The sequence below is a fragment of the Paramisgurnus dabryanus genome, chromosome 15 (genome assembly GCF_030506205.2).
Source record: "Paramisgurnus dabryanus chromosome 15, PD_genome_1.1, whole genome shotgun sequence".
In the NCBI taxonomy this organism is placed as follows: Eukaryota; Metazoa; Chordata; class Actinopteri; order Cypriniformes; family Cobitidae; genus Paramisgurnus; species Paramisgurnus dabryanus.
Genome location: NC_133351.1, coordinates 3817950 through 3832295, shown reverse-complemented (window position 1 = coordinate 3832295; position 14346 = coordinate 3817950). Strand labels below are relative to the sequence as shown.

The 14346-nt window shown below is 33.5% G+C and overlaps 1 protein-coding gene across 1 annotated transcript in view; it reads left to right on the top strand.

The window, feature by feature from the left end:
- Positions 1-14346, top strand: part of lrp2a (low density lipoprotein receptor-related protein 2a) — a 109916-nt gene that overhangs the window by 92820 nt on the left and 2750 nt on the right. Inside the window, exons 63-78 of the mRNA XM_065252314.2 lie at positions 204-332; positions 501-632; positions 2151-2282; positions 3608-3751; positions 3836-4001; positions 4085-4213; positions 5900-6120; positions 6200-6379; positions 8733-8852; positions 9058-9148; positions 9323-9390; positions 10969-11086; positions 11249-11375; positions 12243-12350; positions 12419-12529; positions 12858-12929. Of these exons, the coding sequence (XP_065108386.1) occupies positions 204-332; positions 501-632; positions 2151-2282; positions 3608-3751; positions 3836-4001; positions 4085-4213; positions 5900-6120; positions 6200-6379; positions 8733-8852; positions 9058-9148; positions 9323-9390; positions 10969-11086; positions 11249-11375; positions 12243-12350; positions 12419-12529; positions 12858-12929 (2048 nt within the window). The remainder of the gene's footprint in view (positions 1-203; positions 333-500; positions 633-2150; positions 2283-3607; positions 3752-3835; positions 4002-4084; positions 4214-5899; positions 6121-6199; positions 6380-8732; positions 8853-9057; positions 9149-9322; positions 9391-10968; positions 11087-11248; positions 11376-12242; positions 12351-12418; positions 12530-12857; positions 12930-14346) is intronic.

The window sequence follows — 14346 nt, the reverse complement described above, 5'->3', positions numbered from 1 at the left end:
CTTTCAGATTGCTTATTTAATAATTCACACTGTGTGATTGTCACTCGCGTGCACGAGCACATATTTGCCTGTAATTTCGGGCATTTGTCTGCGATTTCTCAAAACCTGTCGACGAGTCAAAATCAGGGTTAAAATCGTGCAGTGTGAACACGGCATATAGCGCACATGAACAGAATTGTTTTGTGTTAATGTCTCTCCTCAAGGTGTGACTCCGACTCACGGCCCGTGCTCTGCAGATGAATATAAATGTGGGAACGGTCACTGTATTCCTCTACAGTACGCCTGCGATGACTATGATGATTGTGAAGACCAGACCGATGAACTGGGCTGTCGTAAGTTTAGCACACACACAGATATTACAGGATAGTTTACCCAATGATAAAAATTACTGTTTTTATTTACCTGTATATTATTATGTCCCCAAAATCAAATTTTCGTCCATTTATATAAACCTCTGCAACATTTCTCTCTCTATCTCTCTTTCTCTTTCTCTCTATTAGATTATGGCACTAGCCGTTCATGCAGTGAGAATCTGTGTGAGCATAACTGCACAGATATATCCAGTGGAGGCTTCATTTGCTCCTGCAAACCGGGATACAAACCCAACCCTGAGCACAAGACCACCTGTGATGGTTCGTGACGTCATCCCAATATTCCCAATTAATTGTACTGCCAGCTGGAACAAGAGGAACGTCTGCATGGGTTTATGTAGCTTACTGCTGTATTTCAAAACAATCAAAGGCTGTATGATTTCATCAACCTGATCTCACGAAAATCACAGAAAATTTGATCACTTTATCCATGACCATGTTGCGGACTTCAGCTTTTTTTTCGTGACGGGACCACAGATGTCTTTTCCGTGTCAGTCCCACGGATTTCACGTGTCATTTTTATTATTGTTTTCTCATTGTTTTTTCCTATGTTCTTACCATTGTCGCTTGGGGTTGGGGTTTGAATCACTTTCTTTTACATTTTTATACATCCTACCAAAAACCCCAACTCTAACCCCAACTCCAGGTGAGAATACACTGCAAAAAATATTTGTTGTTTTTTTATCTTGTTTTCAAAAATATTTAAAAATTCTTAAATTAAGATGCTTTTTCTTGGAAAGCAAAACGACCCAAGAAAATACGTCTAGTTTTTAGACAAAAACATCAAATTTAAATGATTTAATGCATAAAACAAGCAAACAAATCTGCCAATGGGGTAAGAAAATATTACTTGAAATTTTCTGAATTTAGTGTTTAAGAAAAATGTTCAAGATTTTTTGCTTACCCCATTGGCAGATTTTTTTGGCTTGTTTTATGCACCAAATCACTTAAATTTGATATTTTTGGTCTAAAAACTAGACTTATTTTCTTGGGTTGTTTTGCACATGAAGAAAAAGCATCTTAATTTAAGAATTTTTAGATATTTTTACTAAAAACAAGACAAAAATACTAAGAAATGTTTGTCTTGAAAATAATTTTTTGCAGTGTAGTTTTAATAGCAGAAGAAAAACATGTAGAAACCAATACATAAAAGTACATCCTAACCCAAATCCCAAAGCGACAATGATTTGAAAATAGGAAAAAACAATAAGAAAACAATACATAAAATGCTGTGTTCCCGCCATGGAAAAAAGCTGAATTCCGTGACATGGCCACGGATAAAGTGATCAAATTTTCCATGACAATAACATGGATTTCCATGAGATAATGTTGGATTTCATACACACACTGTAGATGTTTGCCGTAACAAATTATCATGCAATGTTGCTTGTTGCTGGGCAAAACCCTTTTGTATTTGGTAGAAATTTCAGCCAGCTGAGAAGATGCTCTCCATGTGTCAGACCTGTGTTTATGAAGCATAAGTTATAAAGATATTATATAAAAACCACCGTAATGCAGTAAAGTTTTTTCAGTAGGCTGTTAATCACATTTTGGAGATATTTTTTCAAATCAATGAAATGACACAGAAGGATGAGAAACAACGCGTGTTGTCCACTAAAAAAGTGTTAAACAAATCAAAACCATCTTGTATTTTAGATCTTCACACATCATTGTTTGGTAGTTTTATAAAAAAAATGTAATTAGTTTTTCTTCACACTAATGCCCAATCATGTTTCGTTTACCATACTTGTTAACAGACATGTTTTCTCTCCACTGCAGATGTAGACGAGTGTGAGATTTACAGGACGTGTCCTCAATTGTGCAAGAACACCAAGGGCACTTACGAGTGTTTCTGTGCTGAAGGGTTTCGATCTGTCGGGGAACAACCTGGAGTCGAATGCGCTGCTGAGGGTGAAGAAAACACTTTTATTATGTCTGTGTGTGACTCTTTAAACATCCTCTCTATTTCCTACCCTCTGCTGCCCCCTACTGTTTTCTTCATGCGATTATTTTTGGAGATATGCCTTTTCACCTTTGTTAGCTGTATCACTATAAAACCATAATAGGCTAAATAGACAGCAATTTAATGCATTAACGGGTTCATATACGAAACCTAGACTGTGTTTAATTCCCATAAAATTGTATATAATCATACCTATTATATAATATATCCAGGGTTCCCACGGGTCCTTGAAATCCTTGAACGTTTGTGAATCTGGGAGAAAAATTCAAGGCCCTGGGAAATTTTTGAAAATATACACAGATACAGGTCATTGAAAGTGCTGGAATCTATTTTATGCAAAAAGTTTTCTGGGAAAAAAAATCCATATTATTCCCTGTGAATGTAAAGCTTCTTTGAAACAATTAGACAATTGTGAAAAGCGCTTTATGAATAAAATTGAATTGCATTGAATAGACTGCATCTGTTCCCTCCTAAGATACCATTTTTGTCCAAGGTGTAGAATATTATCCCTTATTACACGGCTCTCTGGAATGCTTGATTCTGATTTGTCAGTTGAGACATTTGCAGGTTCGTTCTTTTCAAATAATAACCGCTCCAAAATAATAACGCATAGCCGGACTACTTGCACGAGTAAAATCGCTCCGCGCCAATAAAGATCAATAAAGATTACTGTCTGTTTGGCGCCATCTTGTGACAAACACTCGACAACCACGACAAGACACAGACAGCTTACTGAGACTGAACTTGACAAAATAGAGCATGACAGCTACGAAGCCAACACACAAAAAAATACAGAATGGGCATTAAAACTTCTCAAAGACTGGCTAAAAGAGAAAAAATGGAGACAAGTATGAAGCAGAGGATCTTAATAAGGTATTACGATCATTTAATGCATCTGTGCAAAGTTTCGCGGAAGGATAAAAATGTTAATTTAAAACAAATATGCCAATAAAATGTTTCAAATTCATATTCATGTCCAGTTTTTTTTCTTATGTGGCAAGTAGCCGTGTAATAAGCGGGATAATGTAGAGGCAGCCGGTAGGTATTGGGAAATAAGCCCCTGCAGTGTGATACAAGACCCTCCGCTTCGCGTCGGGTCCTGATCACACTGTCGGGGCTTATTTCCCAATAACTACCGGCTGCCTCTACATTATCCCTTACATAATGCATTGCAATGTTAGCGTTGAAGCAAGAGAAATGTTTATACATGTACTGAGTTTTTACCTTCACTTGTCACTAAATTTTAGTTGTTTGTTTTCTCTTTTTTACTCAGGAAATCCTCCCGTGTTATTATTACCTGATAACGTGCGCATCCGTCGCTTTAATCTGTCTAGCGCGCAGTACTCGGATTACGTGGATAACGCAGAGCACATTCAGGCCCTGGATTACCTGTGGGACCCCGAGGGCCTTGGGCTCAGTAAGACACTTTATGTCTTTAAACGTGACACATGAGGTTATTAAAATAAAGCGTAACCCTTAATGTATGGTGTTTATGCTACAGGTGTAGTTTACTGGACAGTGTTGGGTCGAGGTGCTGACTTTGGTGCGATAAAGAGAGCTTACATGACCACATTTGATGATTACGGCAATAATCCTGTGAAAGAGATGAACCTCAATCTCAGATACATCTCCAGCCCGGATGGCATCGCTGTGGACTGGATTGGACGGTATATGTAATAAATATACAAAAAGCATTGATATTTAAAGCAGATATTGGTAAATCATTGTTCTGATTTTTCTTTGCTTTTAGCCATATTTACTGGACCGATGCTGGAACCAATCGGATCGAAGTGGCCAAAATGGATGGGCGGTACAGGAAGTGGTTAATTCACACCGATCTTGATCAACCAGCTGCTATTGTGGTGAATCCGGCTCTAGGGTAAACACCTTAACCTAATCCATAATGTACACTGCATGCAATATCGCAGATAGTAAAAAAGGCCATAGAAGTTGCATAATAATTATGGATTTACTAGAAAATCTGTCTAAATCACAAACAACTAGAAAGGTCAGCGCACATCCATGGAAAGTGTAAAAATATCAAATCAAACATCAAATATTTAAAAGTTTATATGGAGAAAAATATAATTGTGCAAACATACACTGCAAAAAATTACTTACATTTTTGTCTTGTTGTTAGTACAAAAATATATATAAAATTTTAAATGAAGATGCTTTTTCTTGATAAGCAAAATGACCCAACAAAATAAGTGTAGTTTTTAGACCAAAAATATCAAATTTAAGTGATTTTGTGCATAAAACAAGCAAAATAATATGCCAATGGGGTAAGCAAATTTTTCTTGAATTTTTCTTGAATTTAGTGTTTAACAAAAATGTTCAAGATTTTTTTGCTTGTTTTGTGCACAAAATCACTTAAATTTGATATTTTTGGTCTAAAAACTAGACTTATTTTCTTGGGTTGTTTTGCTCATCAAGAAAAAGCATCTTAATTTAAGAATTTTTAGATATTTTTACTGAAAACAAGACAAAAATACTAATAAAATTTTTCTTGAAAATCATTTTTTGCAGTGTAAAAGTTGCATGTATAATAATAATTATGCATTATAATTATGGATTCATCAGAAAATCAGTCTAAATCACAAACAAGTAGAAAGGTTTAGATTTTTCATAAACTAGATTTTTTTCTTGAGTGTTTAAGAAAAAAGTTTACTTATTTCAAGATTTTTTTTCTTACCCCATTGGCAGATTTTTTATAAATAAAAAAATTATTTTCAAATAATAATTATGTGACATACACTGCAAAAAACTACTTACGTTTTTGTCTTGTTTTTAGTACAAAAATAAAAAAATTCATAAATCAAGATGATTCTTGATGAGCAAAATGACTTTTTTAGGCAAAAAAAATTTAAAAATAAATTTTTTTGAATGTTGTTTTGTAATGAAATAAATACTTCAAAAAAATGACTTTCTTACTTAGTTTTTTTGTCTTGTACAAATATGTAAAAATTCATAAAGCAAGTTGTATTTTCTTGATTAGAAAAATTACTTAAGAAAACTTAATGAGTTTAATAAGTCTATTTTTAGACAAAAAAAATCAAATTTAAGTGAATTTGTGCATAAAACAAGACAATAAATAACTAAAAAATCTGCCAATGCATGGGTACTTTTTTGCTTGTTTTATGCACAAATTCACTTAAATTAGATTTTTTTATGTCTAAAAATAGACTTATTAAACTCCTTAAGTTTTCTTAAGTAATTTTCTAATCAAGAAAATACAACTTGATTTATGAATTTTTACATATTTGTACAAGACAAAAAAACTAAGTAAGAAAGTCATTTTTTTGCAGTACATTTATTTCATTACAAAACAACATTTAAAAAATATACATATTTTTAAATTGGATAAACAAATAATGAACAAAAAACTTCCAATAGGAGCCCAGAATAAATGTGAACCACTTTAACATGTTCAAGACCTCAAGAAGCTGCTTGATAAAATGTCAAGACAACATTTTTGTTAAAATATACTTTACATTTCTTTTAATTGATTGTTTGATTCATTTCATATGCATTATTTTGCTTTATGTGTGTTTAAATATAACAGTAAGATGTTCTGGACCGACTGGGGAAGGAAACCCAAAATCGAATCAGCGTGGATGGACGGCCAGCACAGACAAGTCCTGTTAGAGGAAGATCTGGGCTGGCCCACTGGTTTAGCTTTGGATTACCTGAATGAAAACCGAATCTACTGGTGTGACTCCAAAGAAAACATCATAGAGTCCATGAAAGCAGATGGAACGGACCGACAAATCATCATATCAGGAGGTGAGATGCTGGTAATGCAGTACATTAGGAGACATCTGTGAAGTTCCACTGCTTACAGTTCTCAATTTTTCATCATTAGACATCGGTCACCCCTACAGTCTAGATGTGTTTGAGGGACATGTGTACTGGACCACTAAAGAAAAGGGAGAAGTGTGGAAGAAAGATAAGTTTGGTAAAGGAGATAAAGTGAAGGTATTGACTATAAACCCCTGGCTGACTCAAGTTCGCATCTACCAGCAGCACAGACATAATCACTCAGGTGAGATATCAGATTGATTTTAAAACAGTTAATGGAGGATACTTCAGAATTGACCTGAAGGGTTTAAATCCATCCTAGCCATCTTACGTATATCTGATTTTCTTATTTTAGCCAAATAGTTGTATTGAATAATATCCTTGCTCTTTTCAGCTTTGTAATGGCATTGGATAGTGCACCATTCCTAAAGCTCCAAAAGCACATCCATCCATCCATCAAAAACTAATCCATATGATCGTTAACGTCTGTGTAAAGTTCGATATTAAATGTATTCTCGGTTTGTCACACCACAGAACAATGTGATAATGTGATGTAAAATCTTGAAAAAACAGGCAGGATTATCTGAGGAAAAGCTGCCTTCTGTCTCAGCTATCAAATACACTTATATGCTCTTATTTGTTTTAGGGGCGGGGCCATGCTTGGTGGCTCCAGTGCATCATCAAGCCACAGTTGTAGCCCCGCCCAAATAATCACAGAATATAGAAAAACTTTTAAGGTGTCCCCTTCCAAAAATAAATTTTTTACTTAGTATTTTTGTCTTGTTTTCAGTACAAATATCAAAAATTCTTAAGAAATTAAGTCTAGTTTTTAGACAAGAAAATATAAAATGTAAGGAAATTTATGCTTAAAAAAAGCACAAAAAAAAATCTGCCAGTGGGCTAAGGACTAGATTTTTTCTCGAGTGTTTAAGAAAAAAGTTTACTTATTTCAAGATTTTTTTTCTTACCCCATTGGCAGATTTTTTGCCTGCACTGCAAAAAAAATATTTTCAAGAAAAAATCTTAGTATTTTTGTCTTGTTTTCAATAAAAATATCTAAAAATTCTTAAATTAAGATGCTTTTTCGTGATGAGCAAAACGACACAAGAAAATAAGTCTAGTTTTTAGACCAAAAATATAAAATTTAAGTGATTTTGTGCAAAAAAAACAAGCAAAGAAATCTGCCAATGGGGTAAGCTAATTTTTCTTGAATTTTTCTTGAATTTAGTGTTTAAGAAAAATGTTCAAGATTTTTTTGCTTACCCCATTGGCAGATTTGTTTTGCTTGTTTTATGCACAAAATCACTTAAATTTGATATTTTTGGTCTAAAACTTTCTTGGGTAATTTTGCTTATCAAGAAAATGCATCTTGATTTAAGAATTTTGAGAGGTTTGTACTGAAAACTATACAAAAATACTAAGAAAGTCATTTGTTTTTGCAGTAAGCATTCAGTACACTGTAAAAAAAATGATTTTCAAGAAAAAAAAAAATTTGTCTTGTTTTCAGTAAAAATATCTAAAAATTCCTAAATTAAGATGCTTTTTTCTTGATGAGCAAAATGACCCAAGAACAAAAATGTCTTTTGAACAAAAATATCAAATTTAAGTGATTTTGTGCTTCAAACAAGCAAACAAATCTGCCAATGGGGTAAGTAAAAAAACCTTGAAAATTTTTCTTAAACACTAAATTCAAGAAAAATTCAAGAAAAATTAACTTATGTAAATTTAAAATAATGTTTTTTTTAACCATAAACCATGCAAACACATTGTATTATACCAAATACACAAAATAACATCAAATATGAGTCAAATATGCATTTTAGTCTTTGACTAGGATAAGCCCTGTTCGGGAAACCACCCATAAGTGTCTTCCGAAGTAAATTCATAGGAAAATATTCATATTTCAAACTTTATAAAGTACAATCACTGGCCTATGGCAACGACCGTACGCACATTCATGAGAAAGTCGAGTTTATAATAAACTCCATTTTTGATGGTCCAAAACAGTGGCGTAGTCTAAATGAAAGGCGTAAACGTGGCAAAAGTAATGCATTTTAAAAGGTAAACGCAATAATGTAATCATGGCCTAATATTTTCCTTACCAAAACCTCATCGCTTCATTCTGGAAAACATTTAATAACTGTATGGATTAGTTTTTGATGGATGGGTGAGCTTTTTGGAGCTTTAAAAATGGGGCACTATCCAATGCCATTATAGAGCTAAAAAGAACAAGGATATTATTGAAAATAACTTGTGTTTGGGTGTAAGAAAGTCATATACACCTAGGATGACTTGGGGGCGAGTAAAATACACTGGAAAAAATTATTCATTGAATTTAATAAAAAAAATTTAGGTAAGTGGTTGCAATCAATTTATTTAAGCTATATTTAAACAAACGTTTTATATTTTATTTTACTTTACTAATCTTTTTTGTTTAAATGTAGCTTAAATAAATTGATTGCAACCACTTACCTTAAAAAAATTGATTAAATTCAATGAATATTTTTTTTTCAGTGTATGGGCTTATTTTCATTTTTGGGGTGAACTATTTCTTTAAAGTTGCCAAAATAAAATGTCTCTCTTTCTGTTTCTTGCAGTAGTCAATCCCTGTCAGGGTGTCTGCAGTCACCTTTGTTTACTGCGACCAGGTGGATTCACCTGTGCCTGTCCGCAGGGTTCCAGTACTCTCACCTTCAACAAAAATGAATGTGATGCAGGTAGGAGATGCCTGTTGATCTTTTTGCACATCTTGTATAATATGCATGTGCTGCATCTAACGCTGCATGATAGGAGTATGTTATTGCCATGTGACGTTTTGAGTGCTTTGATACTGTGATGACGGTGCCGTGTTTCATCTGTGATGTGATAATATTGTGGCTCGTGTTGTTGTGGTTATGTCGCGCCTGCCGCTCGCACGTGCAGCCATTGAGCCGGAGGTTTCCATGCCTCTTGCATGCAGATGCATGAATGGAGGAACGTGCTACATCGATGAAGGGGACCTGCCGAGGTGCAAGTAAGTTTGACCGCTGATTGAGAGCCCCACAGCCACCATGTGATGCCTCTATTACCTTACTTACATGACCTTACTCAGTCAATATTAAAGATATCAAAGTTATGCATGGCATGTCTCAGCCGAATAAGAGGTGTCAATTTTAATATCTAATCATTTTGTTATTTGGTTCCTTAGGTGCCCGTACGGATATTCGGGTAGTTACTGTGAAATGGGAAGATTTATAGGTGCACCCGCAGGCACAGGTAATGACTGCTTTTGATTATAAGTGTAAGGACTTTTGCTCATGCTTCTTACATTGGCTTGTAGGGTCATGGGATGCTGTTAAATATCCACTATAACCAGACTGTAACCAGCTAGTTCAGCATTTTTACGGTTTAGCAAAGTTTACAGAAGACTTTTCTCAGTCATAAAGGTCAATTTTTTAAAATTGATTTATACATCGTCTGAAAACTGAATAAATAAGATTTCCATTGATGCATAGTTAGGATTGGACAATATTTTTTCGAGATTTGAAAATCTAGAAATCGCCTTTAAGTTTGTCCAAATGAAGTCCTTAGCAACACATATTAGTAATGATAAATATTTTTTTATATATTTAGGGTAGGAAACTTCCAAAATAACTTAATGGAATTAATATCCTAATGATTTCTGGCATAAAAATCTATAATTTTGACCCATACAATAGCTACGTTTCCATTACCCTTTAAATTACGCAAATTGACATCGCAAATTGAAAATACGGCCAATGAAAAACACGTAAATTACGCAAAAACTCGCAAAAAGTTTTCACACTTGCATGAGGTGGTTTTTCAGGCAATTCAGAAAAGGTGTATTTCGCAAAACTGCAATGAAAACAGTTTATTTGCATTTTCAGGTCACCTGATACAAGTAAACTGCAAAAATGACTTTCTTACTTAGTATTTTTGTCTTGTTTTTTTGTCTAATGTTTAGACAAAAAATATAAACTTTAATTAAATTAGTGCTAATGGAATAAAAAAAATCTTGAAATAAGTTTATTTTTTTCAAGACATAAACATTCCCTTGGCATATTTTTTTGGTTGTTTTAAGGACTAATTCGCTTAAATTGTATATTTTTTGTCTAAAAACTAGACGTATTTTCTTAGGTCATTTTGCTCATAAAGAAAATGATTAAAATCTTAATTTCAGAATTTTTTGATATTTTTACTGAAAACAAGATAAACATAATAGGTTCAAGAAAAAAAAACTTAGTGCAAAAAAATCTTGAATATTTTTCTAAATTCACTAAATTCAACACTAAATTCAAGAAAACTTTTTTTTTTTGCTTGTTTTATGCACAAAATCACTAACATTAGATATTTTTGGTCTAAAAACAAGACGTTTTGCTCTGGGTCGTTTTGCTAATCAAGAAAAAGCATCTTAATTTAAGAATTGTTAGACATTTTTACTGAAAACAAGACAAAAATATAATTTTTTTTCTTGAAAATCATTTTTTGCAGTGCTTTCCTTCGCATGAATGTTTGGATAATACTCTTACGTCTCTTTTGGTTAAAAATAACGTTTAGTGCGGTGGACGTGATATAAGTAAACCTATCAATCAGTCGATGAAGTTTGGAATGACTTATCGTGAGAGGAAAAACTAAGTTTCAGTGGCATATTATCGATAAATTGAAATGCTGTCATTTCACAACAGTTTTTTGTTGACATTTAGAAAATAACGCTAAAATTTTGCGTAATCTGTAAAGCTATTGCTATGTGACTTATGAGGTCCAGGGTCATATTCAGTATATCAAATGAAGTTTAATTCATGGATATTAATGTTCGCGTTTGTGTGTTTGTAGCTGTGGCCGTTCTGTTAGCAGTGATTATTATTCTCATTACCGGAGCGCTGGCGGTGGCAGTTTTCCTTAACTACAAGCGCACCGGTTCCCTCATTCCATCAATACCTAAACTACCCAGGTAAAACACAAATACACCTGCATTGGAAAGTATTTGGATACTTTGAAATGTTTTCATTTCATTAGCTTATAAAATGTCAATCCAAGTGACTTACGCACATTTTGATAATGATACAAGGCTCCAAACGATCTAGATATATTTTGATCAACATTTTCTGTTTAGTCTGAGCAGTCTGGTGAAGTCGGGCGATGCAGGAAACGGGGTGTCGTTCCATTCGGGTGACAATGTGACCATGGACCTGGAGCCTCAGACTGTAGGGGTGTCCTTCATCGACAGAGCCATGCAGCTGGTACATGTGATTGATATTTGTTCATTTAACAGTAACTGCTTTCTTTTTAACCCTTAAGTACACTAAGCACATTTTCGGACTTATCTGTGAAGCGTAAAATCTCTGGTTTATCTTTGACCCCAGTGTTAATGTTACAGTACTGTAGTTCCAGGTCTAAGTGTATCATTAAAGGCACAATATGTAATTAATTAATGCTAGAGGTTCGCTAAACTACAATGGCGTAGCAATTGTGAAAGAGCATTGAAACATGATAGGAGTCTTCACATTCATTGTTGATAGGAATCGTTCTGATGCGACTCACAAATTATGTTTATTGATGGCGTATTCGCATTTATAGATCACCTGACGTTTGTAAAAGTCACATGATGATTCTTTAAATATGGCGGGGTATGTACGTCACCAGAACCAACAAGTGCATGGCATCAAAATCTCTTAATGCTTTCGAGTCGCTCTCGCTGTATTTGATATCATATGCACATCGGCCAGCATTGTAACGTATAGAGTCGAACACACCCGTCACCATGGTTTTTGGAATGACGAAAGGACGTTTTAGTTGCATAACATCAGTTGCAAAAAAAATTTGTCGACATTTAGAAAATAACGCTTTTGCACAAATCTTATTGGAAACGCAGCTACTATTGCTCGATTAAAGCAACAACAGAGCGGCTACTGCAACAACTACTAGATCCGCTGCTGCGTAGATCGATTGCCGTATGACATCAAAGTATCACAAATGCGATGCATGATCCTTTGATGTCACACACCGATCGGCCTGCGCAGTACTACTAGAAGTCAAACACACCTATGGCTTCTATGGCAGCAACGAAGATTTTTTTCTGATTCGAATCCTCCGGTTGTTTGTTATAGGATGAGAATTTTGTAGAGTCTGGAAGGCAGCCGATCACATTTGAGAATCCTCTATATTCAACTACAGCAGGCCCGTCTGGTGCCCCTGCAGTCATACATCCGACACAGGTACAAAATCTCTCAAAAGCTTTTCATTATTGTCTAGATACAAATATAAATAAGCATGTTTCACACAGGTCACAGTGGATGTCAGTGGTGATCAGAATACCTTCTCAAACCCTACATATCACACTCGTGAAAAACCTGTGGAGGTAAAGAGCATCCCAGTGGAGCAAACAAACACACAGGTAGGAAACCCAAACATTTGTCCTCAGTTTCAGTCATGGTCAATTTGACGGGCAATCCTCACCTGTCAGAATAATGTGAACATAGTGTCAGTGTTTGCTGTATAAGCCATATTCATTTACAGTGTGTGTTCCTGTATAGCTCAGATTTAGAGCATTGCGGTCTTGGGTTCGAACCCAGGGACCACACATACTAAGAAAAATGTAATGCATTTTATGACGCTTTTGGCATCTGCCAAAAGTATAAAATGTTAATGTAAATGAAAAAAACTGTTGTGTTACCCTGTTTTTCTTGTTTATGTGACCATTTTGTCATTCATTCATCTTTCAGGAGTCCAGATGGAGCATCTTCAAAAGAAAGCTGAAGCCAAGTACAACATTTGAAAACCCAATATATTCAGAGGTGAGAAAGAAATCAAAGTCATTTTCATATTAGATATCCTAATTGATTTAACCCATATGGTAAAAAATATATTTTATAAATATAATTTTAAATATATTTTAAAATATACAAAAAATGCCAAATACATTTTGAAATAGGTTAACAAAAATGTATTTTTCACCAATATATTTTTTGATTAATTTTTTTAGATTTTTAAAATATATTTTAAAGCATTTATATTCACATATTGTATGTTACAAACCTGTAAACTTAACAGGTTTGAAAAGATTAAAATTAAATGTATTTTCAATTGCAAAAATATATTTATAATTTTATATTTATACATTTTATACTTAAACTTTTAGATTTTGTTCAGGAAAAACATATTTCTGCCATATAGGATGTACAATTATAAATGTATTTGTTGCCCCTAAATACATTTTGATATGTTAATATATGAAGGTTAAAACTAAATATATTTTTGAATTTTAAAATAACCTTCAAATTAAAAAATATATTTAATAAAGTTTTACTTTCTACAAAATGTATTTAACACATATTTAAAATATATTTTTTGCCAGAGAAATTATTTTTTTTCCATATGGGAATGAATCTATCATGAAAATGTTGATGTTATGGGTGGTTTAACTCTTTTCCTGCCAGCATTTTTTTTTTTTTTAAGTTGCCAGCCAGCAGCATTTTTCATGATTTTCACAAAAGTTTAATGCCTTTAAGAAAATGTTCTTTGAATATATACACTGCAAAAAAATATTTTCAAGAAAAAAAATTCTTAGTATTTTTGTCTTGTTTTCAGTAAAAATATCTAAAAATTCTTAAATTAAGATGCTTTTTCTTCAGCAAAATGACCTAAGAAAATAAGTCTAGTTTATAAACAAAAAATATACAATTTAAGTGAATTTGTGCTTAAAACAAGCAAAACAAATGTGGCAATGCAGGGAGAAAATAATCTAAAAATAAGTTTTATTTTTTCTTAAACAATTTAAGCAAAATTTTCTCACCCCATTGGCAAGATAATTTTGCTTGTTTTAATCACAAAGTCACTTAAATTGTATGTTTTTTGTCTAAAAGGTCTAAGGTCATCAAGAAAATACATCTTGATTTAAGAATTTTTATATTTTTACGGAAAACAAGACAAAAATACTAAGAAAGTTATCTTTTGCAAATGAAAATGTGAGGAATTATAACAAGAGATGAACCCAAATGCAGATGTTGACAAAAATACTGACACTTTATTATAACAAAAGGGAAAACCAAACCCACGAAGGGGCACATAAACAAGAAATATACTAAGACTAAAACACAAAACAAAAAGCTAAACTAGACTTGACTAAACAAAGTACTTACTGGCAAAGACAAGCAACGTAGGGATACAGGATACAAGATGAACGTGCACAGAATAGCAAACACAAGTGCTACG